The sequence below is a fragment of the Platichthys flesus genome, chromosome 12, assembly GCF_949316205.1.
Source record: "Platichthys flesus chromosome 12, fPlaFle2.1, whole genome shotgun sequence".
NCBI lineage: Eukaryota > Metazoa > Chordata > Actinopteri > Pleuronectiformes > Pleuronectidae > Platichthys > Platichthys flesus.
Genome location: NC_084956.1, coordinates 18,085,100 through 18,099,090, shown reverse-complemented (window position 1 = coordinate 18,099,090; position 13,991 = coordinate 18,085,100). Strand labels below are relative to the sequence as shown.

General features: G+C 44.9%; 1 protein-coding gene across 1 annotated transcript; it reads right to left on the bottom strand.

Moving 5' to 3' along the window:
- Nucleotides 1-2,752: 2,752 nt before the first annotated feature.
- cdc42ep3 (CDC42 effector protein (Rho GTPase binding) 3) lies at nt 2,753-9,278 on the bottom strand. The gene is made up of 2 exons (XM_062400375.1): nt 8,730-9,278; nt 2,753-4,603 (listed from the first exon to the last, which is right to left on the bottom strand). Exon 2 carries the CDS (start codon nt 4,369-4,371, stop codon nt 3,304-3,306), a length of 1,068 nt encoding a protein of 355 aa, XP_062256359.1. The 5' UTR covers nt 4,372-4,603; nt 8,730-9,278; the 3' UTR covers nt 2,753-3,303.
- Nucleotides 9,279-13,991: the final 4,713 nt, after the last annotated feature.

The following is a 13,991-nucleotide window of genomic DNA, read 5'->3' as shown; positions in this document are numbered from 1 at the left end:
CCTCCATGTGAAAGACAGCTTGCACATAATGCAGCTCTGTTGTGGCGGTTGGATGGAAAATTTCGCTGGGTCTAAGCTGTGCTTTCTTTGGCACCAGTCGCCTCTGGTCCAAAGCTTATTCATCTGTGAACTGACAGCTTCACCTTAGCCCAGGAAACTGAGGGGCTGAATACACCGGAATCAACGATGTGCTGGAGGAACTTTCATGAAATGGTCTTGAAGGATTAACCTTGTAATGTCACGATAAATGTTTGGAGCAGAAAGCCTCTCTGTGTGTTTTTGTGATTGTCATTTCGATTTAAACAGGGCCAGGGCAGGTTTTAACTTTTCAAAATCTTTTGGATGGATGGAATTTAAGACCCATGTCAAGTATAACAGATATTAGGAATATTTGGATCCCATAATTAATCACAATTCCCCATAATTGATGAGAAGGTAAAGTAGCCTTGGAGAGAATAACTTTTTTTAAAGGCTACATTATCATGCAAACTACAGACAGAGAAATTTTCCTTTATAAGCCTCATGTATCGCTAGTTTCAAATTTTGGACTTTTTCAACACCCTGCAGAAGCCCGGCTATATGAAGAATTTATCCTATGTTACTGTAAATCAGCATAAATCACGACATGCTAACGTGCTTGAGAAGTTCTACATGATCTCTTCTCCTTTTATCCAATATCATGGTTTAGCAGAGCATTTAAGAGACTGAATTTAGTGATCAGCTTTTTTTTCTGGTTTTGTCAAGAAACTGGTTGGGAAATAAAAGGTAGCAGGTAGTGGCAACACCCGTGTCAACTCCCTTTCTCGGCTAACGTCACCGTTGGAAGCTAGTGTTTTCCGGTTTCACTGGTTTGGCTTTACATTAACATATTTTAAATGTTTTTTAACATCTTTGAAAGAGTAATATTTAATTTTAATTGATCTTAACAGAGACCGTAGCAAACTGGAAACAACAAAACAAGCATCGGAATGCGGTTACTTCCAAGCAAAAACAAGAGGAAGATTGTTCTCTGTGAGTCTGTGGGCGTCACAATGAGTTGTCTGATTGTGGTGCTGTACACAGCATCTTTGTTGTGTTAACATGGATTATCAGAAGCGAGGTCTCTTCAGGTCAAACTTCCATCTTGGCCCAATGGAGATGAGAAACACCACATGGTCTATTTCTACCTTACATCTCTGGCTACTTCTCCTGTGCCCTCAGGCTCCTCATAGAAGACTGAAGCCAGGAACAGGATGAGACACTCTGCATCTGCCGGTACCCAACAGGTTGTGCAACACAGATGCAGTGATTTGTTATCTAGGTTTTAAAAGGTTTCATAAATCGTACATTTACACAGATATATATATATAAAATAATAACATAAACCCTACTGGTGGAACAAACATCTTTATTTTATGTAGAGCGCTCAATAACAGAGCACTGTTCATGGTGTAAAGGGTAATTTTTTTTTTTACTTCATAAACTCTGGTATGTCTTGGTATTTTGTGTCAGAGAACATTGGCATCTATACAGAAATACCTTTCTTACATAACTGGCTACAGTGCTGTGGTCGCAAGTTCTTTTGTAAACCAAAGGCAGTGTGCTTGGGGTCCACGCCTGTAAAAATGAAGGTCTGTCATTGAGTCAGTAATGTACCATTGCAGGTATAAGGATAGTAATTACCCTACCTAAAGGTTTTCATTACTCATGCGTCAAGGCTACATGCCTCAGCTCAGTGTTTGCAAACTCTAGTGTGCTAATTCTGGGATTTTCCAATGGCTGAGGCATCTGCCATGACATGGGTTTTCTTGCATGGGGAACTGCTCGAGTCTCCTCGAACATCTGGTTTTACAGCGGCTTCAAATGCCAAGGCTGGGTTGCTTGCGGTTGTTTATGGACATTCTGAGGAGTTTGGAGAGGTTTGCCACATTGGCTCGCTCAATGACAAAAGTGGAATTGAACCCAGATAACTATTTGCATATGAAATTAACCAGCTGTCTTGGTTTTTCTACACAGATATGACAAGACTCCATAGGATCTTGTAATGTGTTATCCTTCGTGTCTACACTGAAAGGCCCATAGGGACAGAGTATCAGGCTGAGGAGGACACGGCTGATGGGTGACTGAGTTCAAGAGGCTACATGTAGGTTCTATGGATAATGACTGTTGTCCTGCACACCCAGGCTGTTTCTTTAGCGCTGCTTGGTCAACATATCTTTATTGTCAAGAAAGCTCATCTATCGTTCAGCACTGACCAACATTTTCCTGCGGTGTGTTAGGACGTGTTTTACAGCCTCATCTCTCTACACACACATATAGCTGATGAATAGTGTGGCCCCAAGACCAAAGCCCTCCCTCCTCTCTTGAAACAGCTGATTTATGTCTGGTCCTGGACACTTGTGCTCTATTGCTGGAATGCAGGGAATTTCAAAGACCCCTCCTCTGCCTGTCCTTTCCACACGCAAACAAATGGAGCAGGCGCCTGGTTGGGCAGATGAAGACCCACCGGTGCTCCCACTGCAGGGCAGGGAAGCACAATGTATGGAATGTCAGAGGCGAGAAAAATAAATCCATTCTATCCTCCTTTCTGTCAATCTGTAGCTCTTTGTTTCCTTTCTATATTTTTTGTTTGTCTTTCTCCTCTTGCACCTAAACTTTTCCCAGGCATTATTCTTATTTTTCAGTCTTACTCAGAGTTATATCATTAAAGCATTTTTTTTTTTATGAAATTCTAAGCTCTGGCATATGCACACACCTCCTGCAAGAAACTGGCCAGGATCGGACAAAAACTATTTATTTTTGTTACAATAACATAAAAAAAACACAAATATGCATAGTGTTCTGTTGTTTGTAATAGTCATGTGGCAAATTAAATACGTGACAAACAGTGTGGTGCATTGTTAACACATTTAAATTCACAAAATGCTACATGTTCATAGAGAGAGCATAAAAAAAGCATAGGGACTCAAAGTTATACGGTGAAAGTCAACGTAAAACAGATTAATCATGTAGCATTTTTACAGTAAAATCAAATCAAAGGCACAATGGCTGTGTTTATGCTGCAACTCACTATGACATGCAACTCACTATGACATGCATCCTAAACATGCGGCTGACATGGTAAACAAAACAAAAAGAATCAACACTCCATAGAAGCTTGAATAGTTGTGTTTTGACAATAAAAACATAAGCAGCTCTCTTTACTGTAGCTCATTTTCATCTTAATGATATATCCAGACACCATTTGATTGCTTTGTGAGTCTCTCTCTCATCATGGCTATAGTTTAAAAATTCCCTTTATTCCTCCTGGGGCCTCACCACAGCTCAAGGCCTGCTCTTTGCTGCGGGTTTATCCATTATGTTGAGCACATCGTCCAGGATGGATGGGCCCAGATCAAGTTCAAGTGAGAGGAATGACCCTGTGATCTGGTTGAGGGAACCCTGCGATGTGCTCTTCTCCTTGGAAAACTCTAAATCAAAATCACAGATGCGGCCCTCTTCCACGCCACTGTCCCGGTCCACCCACTCTCTGTTGCACTTTAAGAGCTCCTGCTTGAAGCCAAGGGTAATGTCATTGTCAAAGTGTCCATAACCATTGCAGGTGCTATTGAGACTCGTGCTACCGTTGCAGATCTTTTTATGGAAGTCCCCTTTATCGCTAAAGCTGTCAAAGCTATCACTGCTTGTGTTGCTGTTAAGGCTTCCGTTACCTTTGTAGATGCTGTTGCCACTGATAAAATATGATGATGGTTTATCAAATCTGCTTTCACTCTTGTTGATTTTGTTGGCTTTGGCAACTGCCTTAGAGCTGGACTTATCTGTGTTTTCCAGCAGATCCAAGAGGACGTCAGGCTTCGACTGGATATCCGCGGAGGGAGACGAAGGCTCGCTGATGAAGACATCCATGGAGTGCAACAGAGCATCCATCTGCAGGATCTCCACCTCCTCAGCCCTTCTAACTTTCATGGGAACTGTAGGCCCAATGATGTCCTCCAATGGCTCTGGGGGCATGGAGAAAACAGTGGAGGAGATCAGGGGAAGGGTGAGGGCCTGGCAGCCACCTATAGTTGGGAGGGAGATGGCATTCTTGAGTACGGGAGAGGGTGTCTCGGCACAGGATGCATCACCTGTGCTGTTTGCCCGCAGAAACTCACTTTGGATGCCATACAGAGGGTGAACATTTCCTTTCCCTGGTAGGAGCTCATAGTTCCCCTGAAGGAAGGACATGTCTCCAAAGGCGTCTCTCTCCCCACCCCTGCCAATGTGGATTGTGTGGCGGAAGTCACCGAGTGGCGGACTGATCATATCTGGCGACAACATATCTCTGAGGCGACATTTTTTCCCCTTCTTGTTATTGGTGGGCTTCAGGTATATGGGTGCTTTTGCTGGCATGGCTGTAATTGTAGAAAAGAGCTTAGTTGCGCAGGATAGAAAAGTCGGAAGTGCTCTATAGGTTCTGGACGTTACAGTTCCCCAGAGGCAAAGCTCCGGTTACATCTCAGTAGCCTGCTGGTCAAACAGGACTCCAAGAATAATTGCAGCAATTGCAGCATCGATCAGGAAACAGGAATGCAAGCAGGGCTGGTGATGTCCGGTGGTGAAGAAAGGGCAAATGGACACTTTCCTAAAATCAGAAACAGATAAAGAAAACATCAGCACTGAAACATGGACTCAGTGTCAAATTGTCAGATGAGTGCTGCTGCTGCTGCTGGTAAAGAACCTCCTGTTCTGTGCCCTTTTGAAGAAAAAACGTCGTCATTAACACAAGTCCTAGACACAAACTTTGGATCCTGAAAGAAAAATAACATCCTCATCCTTTTCTTCCATTTGCAGAGCTTAAAAGCCAGAGCAGAGGAGGATGAGGCCTGGGTCTATGGCTTTTTTGCTGCTCTATTCACAACATGAGCCTCCTTTGGCCTCCGCAACTCTGGATGTGCTAATGTGGAACAGCTGGAACGCAGATTGGGAGAGGAGAAGCAAAGGGGGGATTTAGTAGGATCAGAGCGGTGCAGCTTGTTTCAGGAGAGAGCTACTGCTCAGACACGCACAGAGATAGAGAGAGATGGACCAGGGGGGTTAAGGGGTTTAGGGGGATGTGTGAGAGCGACAGAGTGAAGGGGTTACAGAGCAAGTGGATCTTAGGAAAGAAGGTGATGCAGATTGTGAATTGATTGGATGGCCAGAGGGTCAGCTCCAGGTTTGATAAGTGCAGAGATACCAGCTTTTGGTGCACAATACATCAGCGTGGCTCCATTTTATTAAGGGGGTATTGGATTTGATCAAATCAAAGGTGGCTGATTGCATGGTGCCTTCTCTTTGCTTCTCCATTAAAAGCCAATTGGAGAATGTTTGCGACATTAATTTAGGATGTGTAAAGAGGAGAGAATTGGTTTGACCGCTTTAGATGACATGGCAACCAAGGAGAGGGGGAAAAAGCACACTGTGGAGGGAGTTGACAGTGTGTGTATGTGTGTGTCTGCGTGTCTGTGTGTGCGTGTGTGTGCGTTAGATGTGGGTGGTGGGGGAGAGCGCCAGTGAAGAGAGGGCCTGCCCATTTATAGACATATTTACTTATGAGAGGTCTGTCAGCAGTGACCGTCTGACAGAGTGCACCGCTTCACAAAAGTGCCTGGGCGGTCAAGTCCACCCCCCACCCCAACAAATAAGATACAATAAAAAGGTTTCACTTCGAAAACATCCACATTCCTTCTGCATCTGGACCCACAGACACATGCTGCATCTACCTTATCAGAGACACTTTAAGTAGGCTACGGTCACTCCGCAGGCACGTTAGTGTGGAGCCAGGGAGAGAGACAGACACTTAGCTTGATCAGAATTTTTAATCCAAATAGGAGACTTGAAACCAGCGACACCTACTTTCAACATATATAGTTGAAGAAGCATCACAGCAACAACACTTCCTTAGGCTGCAACTTCTAAACTCATAGGATGAGGAGTACAGGATGGGAAGCTGCGATTAAAGGAAAAATAAACCTGTCTGCCAGAAACACATATGGGGATATATATAACCATTACAAACATCCGTGGATGCAGAACATGTGCGAGTGTGTTGAACGGCAGCGCTCATCGAGGGCCCTTATGTGTTTGAGTGCTGGTGTGAGTGTCAATGTTTGTGAGAGGTGCCTGGCTGCACTCGTGAGAGATAGCAGTTTTGAATGTATGCCATGTGTGCAGAGGAACGACTGTTTGTTTGCTAAAAGTGAAGAAGAGAAAGGGAAGGGGAAGGAAGGGGCGAAGAGGAGTGCTGCAGTGTTTGATGAAGGGAGGGGGAGAAAGGGGGCAAAATCGCTCACTTGTTCAGCTCAAGCTTTTCTCCTTTTCTTCCTCCCTGCATTTCTCTTCGTCCCAAAATCTCTTCCGCATGTCCTTACTAACCTTGACAGGTGATGCTCACTGCAGTGGGAAATTGTTCTCAGATAGGAAATGAAACCAATGCACCTCCAAGCAGAAAGCTGCTTCCTGTGGGTCTCCAGTGCACACGTCTATATCTGTATCAACTTTTGCTTTACTGTCTCCCAGAAAGGAAGGTCACTGCTGCACGTCTGGCGGAAAAAAACCTCCTATTAAAAATACCCATTGATTATTGGTCTGCCCTGATGACACTACAACATGGGCCTGGTCCTCTGCGAGAGGAAAACACACAGCCCATGCATTATAATAGATGATAATGCTGGTTGAAATCAATAAACGGACAAACATCCTATAGCAGAGGAGCAGAACTCTTTCATCTCTCACAGGGGGACATCTGCTGTGCATCCAACCCAAGGTCAACATTTGTGGCCTGTGAGAAGTCAGCTGGTGCTGTGAAAGCCTGGAGGCCTGACCTTCACGTCGGCCGTCCTGCTGGTGCTCACTTTGGACTATATGGCAAACATGATTGGAATTCCGGAGACCAGCAGCAAAGTAGGAGGACAACTACTTCCTCGTGTTAGTCTCCCAGGGATCTTCGCAAAACCAGGATAAGAGTTAATTTAATGTGGGATTGAGTAAATTAGTATTGATTTGAGTGCATGTGGAGAATCTCTGGAGTCTTAGCAATGTAAGCTAAGCTTGGTTTGGCCAAAGAGGAAATGAATCAGTTACTAAAGCCCAGGATATCACAGGATGGTCGCTTGTGGCCTCCTAACCCAGTGAATGCATTTGTGTCCGTGCCGCCTCTTAGTAGTTGAGCAGGTATATTCTGTTATATCTCAGAGGCAAATTTACACCCTCTTTTTGGCACCGCTCCATAAAGAGGTGCCTTGGCACGTGTTGACCGCTCTGAGCCCGGCGGCGCCACCACCACAGAATGCGGCCGGGGGGTTCATTTACACCTCTGGGGAACCAGGGATCTGATGATCTGGTGCCTTTGCTGAGCAGCCTCCCAGCCATATTGGGGGCTGCAAGTCCCTGTGTCATTGATTCAGCAGCAGCTATCCGTCTGGGTATGAAGTGGTCTGGAGCCACTCCAGCCTCACCGGTTTGTGCTTGGAGAGTTAGTTATTAGCGAAGGGTCAGCAGAAGGAGCGAGGTGATGAAAGTTTGAGTGTGGGGGCAGATAAATGTGAGGTTGGTATCTGGTAATTAAACGAATGGCTCGTGATTTGTCTGGGTATTTTCTGGATACCGAAAAATCACGTGGGATATAAGTGGGTCAGAATATTCTTAGAGGCAGTGTAATCCCACTGCAGTCTAAATACATGCTACAGTTGGATGATGCTTCAGTAGGAGCTGCACAGATCCACAGCTGGTGATGAGGGAGCGACAGAGAGAGCAGCTGTTCAAACCTGGATATGACTTCACTATTCTTTAAAATAGAAACCGTGCATCCCCTAACTCATCCTCCCATGATGGGATTACTGCGCTGACATTTCACATCAGCGGTGTTGAAAAATAGCGTGCTATTCTGCGGAGCTGTAGTAGTTAGTCAGGGTAACAGCATCAGCACATAGGAGCCAGCTGTGACTCCACACACGTTTCCGAATACAAGTCCAACATGTAACCGTGGCTTAGATCTCTGTCACGTCCTTGAATTGCAGAAAGACCCTCTCTTTGGGGCTGTTCTAAAAAGCAAATGCACACACCACAGAGGGTAATGGCAGCCCTAAAGAATAGACTGAGCTTTTTGTTGCATAAAAAAAACCTAAATTATAGGCAAAGGCCTTACTTTCGGGGGCCTGGTGGTGGTGCTGGGACCAGGGCGAATAGCAGGGTGGAGTATTTACTCTGTCTTTCCTTCTCGCTCCCCTTGTGCCACCCACAAGCATGGCCAAAACTTGCCAGGGTTATCCTTGGCTGAGATGAGCAGGAAGCCGAATCAAAGTGTATGAACCATGAAGGGAATGTCAACACATACCGACCAAAAAATTTAAATAGACCTTTCCTCCCTCGAAAGCCTCCTCCAAATCTGCTCTCCTCAAGTGATAGAGGCTGATCAAGCTCTGCATTTCAGAGGAACATGCCTTAAGTGTGTAGCCGGACTTAAAATGTCTCTCTTGGAAAGTAGGGAGGATATCGTGTTGCTCTGAATAGTTCAACTCTTGAGTTACATGTTTGAGAGCCGGACAAACGTTTCCCGTAGGAGCACGCTTTGACACTTCTCACAGTTATCAACCACTATCCCATTCTGCTCCACACATTCACGAAGAGGCTGATGAAGAACCTAGACACTCAACATGACAGCAGCACTGTCGCCTCTAATTCAGGTCCCAGCACCAAAGCAGGGTGATATGAAACATGGTCTCACTCACCTCCGTTATTCTGATGGTGGAGATCTAGATTCCTTCCCAGGTATCACTGGTGTTCCCCTGAACGCTGCAGCCTCAGGAGGATGTATGTATGTGTGTGTGTGTGTTCGATCAGTGGCTGCTGTGCTGCTCCCGTGGCTTGTTGACACTGCCCTGCCTCCTGTCTCTGCCCCGGGGCTGCAATTCTGTCGACTGGGATGTCTGCCGGACAGCTGTTTTGGAATTGCTCTCCGGCTCCTATTCCTCTGAAGCAAGTCAAGTCTCCTCCTACACCTCCCCCTCTTCTTCCCCTCTCTCTCTCTCTCTCTCTCTCTCTCTCTCTCTCTCTCTCTCTCTCTCTCTCTCTCTCTCTAGCAGCACCTGTGCACGTCTGTCCTCTCTCCTGCACAGAGCTCAGATTTGTATGCAGCTCTGTTGTGTCTGAGGCTTCCTGCTCTTTGGTGGAGCTGTGGTGACGAGGGAACATAAAGCTCCGGTCTTGCAGACCCAAAAAAACTAGCAGTGTGCAAGAGACAGGCAGATACCTCATGAGATGTCTGGCTGACTCCCTATTCTAAAACAATCCCTCATGATTTGCACAGCGGATGTGTGTGCTCTCTTTCCCTCCCTGGTCTGACTCTGCGACTGCCCACATCTGATAAGAGCTGTTCAGTAAATGCAGCCTGCAGCTGACTGACACTTGACTGGTTTCTCCCCTGTGACTGTTTTGAGCCTCTGTCCTTATCTGTCTATCCCAAATGAACAAACATACCCTCCCTACAACTATAGCTCTGAAGATTCCTTTTTTTTCGTCTATAACCCTGATTCAAAGCTGCAGGAGGCTGAGTCAACGCTGTACGAATGGGCTGATCACTGCGGAACACTGCGGCACTGCAGCATGTGCCGGGGACTTTTACAAACAGGCTAATGGGCAGCACACGGCTTACTGTTAGAGTGCCACAGTGTGAACCTTTGTCTCTCTAAGATGATTTGAAATGCCTCGTCAGAGACACCGGAGAGCACATGTGAGGGTCATAACATGATGCCCTCGAGTCAAGGACATGGCAAACCTCACCAGCGGATCCCCCATTTCTCAATTCTATTCTCGTATCCCATCACCTTGGTAACCGGTGCGGCTCAGAGGTGATGTCTCACCGTGTGCTTTGTAGTTTTGCCCCCAAAGAGGTTGGAGCAAGCACAGGAGTGGTGTGTGTGTGTGTCTGCTCATACAGTGTGGTACAAAAGCAGAGAGAACATGAGGTGAGGGGTAGGGGATCTTGTGGCTCAATCAGTGTGGGTCTGCGATTGAGAATTAAGGGTGAGTGCTTGTCCTCACAAGCCGTAGTAGCAATTAAACAATAATCCCGTCTTGTCCAGAGTATGAAGCAGCACATCCCTCTGCAAACACAACAAAAAATCCCACTCCTCCTACCTCATTTGGCCTGTTGAGCTCATTGTCCTTAATCTGTGTCTCCCTACTTTTGTCTGTCAAGAGATGGATCCACCGCTGAAATAACTACCTGTATGTAATACTTTGCAAATGCATGCCGGGCTGTGTAGGTTTGTGGATGGATGACAGTCACTCAGACACCTTCTATTTAACTCACACAGGCGTTATTTAGCACTCGTTGAGCAGTTGTCATGAATTGAGCCCTTTTAGAGCGTCGTGGTGGTGTCGCCCTGGGGTGATGTCATCGCGGCATCCATGTGGCCGGCACATGATCCTAAAGTAGAACACACAACACTTGTCTTCTCATTTAAAAAGACCAATAAATCTAGGAAACTCCAGAGCTGCTGTTCTAAAGGGAAACTGTAAGTAATTCACCCCCTTCGGGAATAACTGCTCAGCTGTAGAGATGAGAAAATCAGTCAAGTTTAGAACCACATCAAATAACGAGTAGAAAGGGTGAATAACTGGCTGATAAATCGATTAATATACTTATTTAGAGTTGGGGGCTGGGGGCTAGAATTAGCACATGTGATTTTCTTTCGTAAAGGCCAAAGTCTGTGACAAAGGGAATCCTTCTCTCCCACAGAAAACACTGTCGTGGAAGAGCACACAAACTCCCCTTGGAATCAAATATGAAGCAGAGTAGTACACAAACAGAGAAACATGGTGCTATTTAACCACTGATCGATCAACTAATTCCACAAATGTCTGTCTTTCTGTTTTTCTGTATGAGGAACACATGTGTCGCAAAGTGTTCAACTTTTCAGCTTCAAACCTCCTAAGTGTACTCTTTGGACCTGAGGAAGTGGAGTGTCATTTTGGTTAGAATCAAGATATGATATCAATTTTTATAAAATTTGAAGAAAATGTCCTCTATTATTTCCCCTGAGAAACGCACGTACACACCTCACACACAAACATGAAAAACACACTTTAATACCAGTGCAAAAAATCTGAATCTGGTTCAATTAGGTTATTTTATGGTTTCAGAAAGAAATCTTGAACCAGCGTCACCACAAGCCAAGCAAACAGCTCGTTCCATACAGGCAGGTTTAGAACAGGCACTGCACTAGTATTATGAGCAAAGCTTTACTCATCCCAACTTTGATAAGTGAAACTATCTGCACAAGTTAATGTTGGTAAGAAAATTATAAGCGTTTCGAATACTTCATTACCCAGTGTTGGATTATTGGACCTGACAGTTTTTCAGTTTCCCTGGTGAAGCCATTTCTGCTGTGTTTTGGAGAGATTTATTTCCCCCTTCGCTAAACCTCCCACAGCAGCACAAACCTTCACTGTATGGTGTCTTCAGTTGAACTCAGTTCTTGCCAGGACTTTGCTTGTCATCCTATTTTTGTTTTCCATCACATGTTGTGTTGTGGGAGGAATTGCTCTTATTTTTCGACTTATTCCAGTTCAGTACTAATTTGTCTTGGCCTGTGCTGGCTCCTGTTCACCCCTGTACACAAGGAGAGCTTTCTGAGTGAGGTTTCTCTACAGTGTTTAGGTGTCCTGTCGGAACTGTTCCACTGAGGTCACTTTTCTCCAACTGACACAGCACGCACTGATCCCAGGTCAGGCATACAAGCCTGTCCTTGTCTCCTGAAATAAATCAACAAGACAAAAAACAGGAATTAAAGGGGGAAATGCTCAGCTCTTGACATACAAATATATTTACTGCTTTCATTCCAGTAACAAAGTGTAGCACACGACTGCAGTGGGTGTGCTGACTTTCTCATGTCTTGCAGATTTAATTTGAATCTTTTGTTAACACCTCACTCAGTTGACACATCCACCACACAGCTCCACCCTTCCTCCTCCAGTCGCACGTGTTCTCACTCATTATGAAGCGAGCTACATCATTATCACTTGTTGTCTGGAGGAGGCTTGAGGTGAGGGATGAGAAACACTGACACAAAGCACCACTGTCCCTTATAAAAAGAACGCTACTGCTTCAGCTGCTGGCTTCTCGGTGCACTTATTTGAAACGGATGGAAATTTGCCCAGTCTTTACATTTAGTGTAGCCCATCTATCATGTGACTAACGCAGAAAAATGGGGAGAGGATATGGAAAAATATATCGCGAACGCAATAATTGCAGCCATGAGAGATGTATACTGTATCAGCCACTTTACTGAGGGCCAAGTTGGGTTCTCGTCTTTATGATTAAATCTGAGGAGGGCATTGAAGTGGTTAGGTTCCAGAGGGAACACGTCTACAATAATAAAGATGTATGTAGGTGTAAGAGCAGAATTCCCCCCCTACAACTCTCAGGAAACGGCCTCAGTGGAATTTTTTTCCACAGCTTTTAAAAACACTGTAGTGAATAAAATGTCCAGTGCACATGTTCAATGTAAAACGTAAGCAGATGGAGACTCAACGCAGCATGTTGACAGCCTCATCTACAACTGTCCATTTACATTCTTTTCAAATTTTCCCTCAGGGTTGTACTCTTTCGTCGGACATTCATTTAGCTCCTGACAGTAAACATCTCACAATGTTCTCAGGCTCACAGGCAGCACGCAGGGAGGGACCTGAGGGCACTGGCCAATGTTCTGCGTGCGGGAGATGTGCAGCCAGGCAGGGAGGGAGGAGGGGATTGTGGGTAGTCTAAACACTGTCTTGCTCTGTGGCCGTATCCCAAAATGTTTTTCTTGTGTGTGGGCGATGCACCAACCTGAATTAAAACAGACCACACGCACCAGAGGTAGCACCTCGGCTTTTGTGTCTATTTTAGCAACTGAGCAAAACTTGGCGAAAGGTGGGAGGTGGAGTTCAAGAGTAAGGACAGCAAGAGGTCAAGGTTTCAAATAGTTTACAATGCTATTAGTGGTTCAGTCCACTGACATCTGCTCTCTGTGCTCCTATATATGTTTCTTTTATAAAGATTGAACATTAACTTCCAGGCAAATTTAAACTTTAAACTTAAAACACTGATACCGATGTTACACACACACACACACACACACACACACACACACACACACACACACACACACACACACACACACACACACACACATACGTTTAACAAGCAAACTATAAAAATATACCCAAATGACCACAGCATCAATCAATATTTCAATCTTTATGTTACTGAGTTGAATGAAGAGATGCTTTCAGACATGCACTGAACTATGGACATTTTTCTGAAATGTTTCATCTGAATGTTAGAATGCAAATGTCTGAGTGCTTTGAACACAAATATCTCAGGATGAAAAAATGACCCATATACATAGAAGTCACACAGGAAGACATCAGAGACAACAAGATTCTAGGGCCTTTGACAACCGGGGCTGACACCGGTATTGATGTGTTGTGTACAACATGTGATTTCTGCAGTGACATTTATATTCATAATCATATCCTGCCTCCTGCATGATTGTCAGGCTTTTGTTTCTGGACTTCAGAATCCATCTCAGCTCTACAAAGCTTGACAGCCTCTTTCAGCTCATTGGCGTTCATCCTGACTGCAGCTGCGTTTAACAAACTTAACCAAAAACAAAAACTGGTTAATTGAAAATGTTAGAGACCAGCTGGTGAAGACAGATCTCAAGTAGCTGCAGATAGCTTCTTCAGGAGCTGGTGCAGACAGAGGGAGATGAATATTTCACTTTTCATCACCAGCTGACCCAATTCAAAAGCCATCTTTAAAAGGTCTATTTAATGTTTACAGGTTGTTCCACTGCCCCTTAGTATCCCCCTCCACTGCTGCTTTAAACATTCAAACTGGAAAAAATCATCTCAAATATGAAACAGATACCAAACGCTTCAACAACGACAAGAATGCAGTGCAGCCACAGTCATGCAGCATTAGTAGTAAAGGGTATAACTTT

Excerpts from the sequence above, each read along its gene's own strand:
- cdc42ep3 (XM_062400375.1), bottom strand. The coding sequence starts at position 4,371 with ATGCCAGCAAAAGCACCCATATACCTGAAGCCCACCAATAACAAGAAG.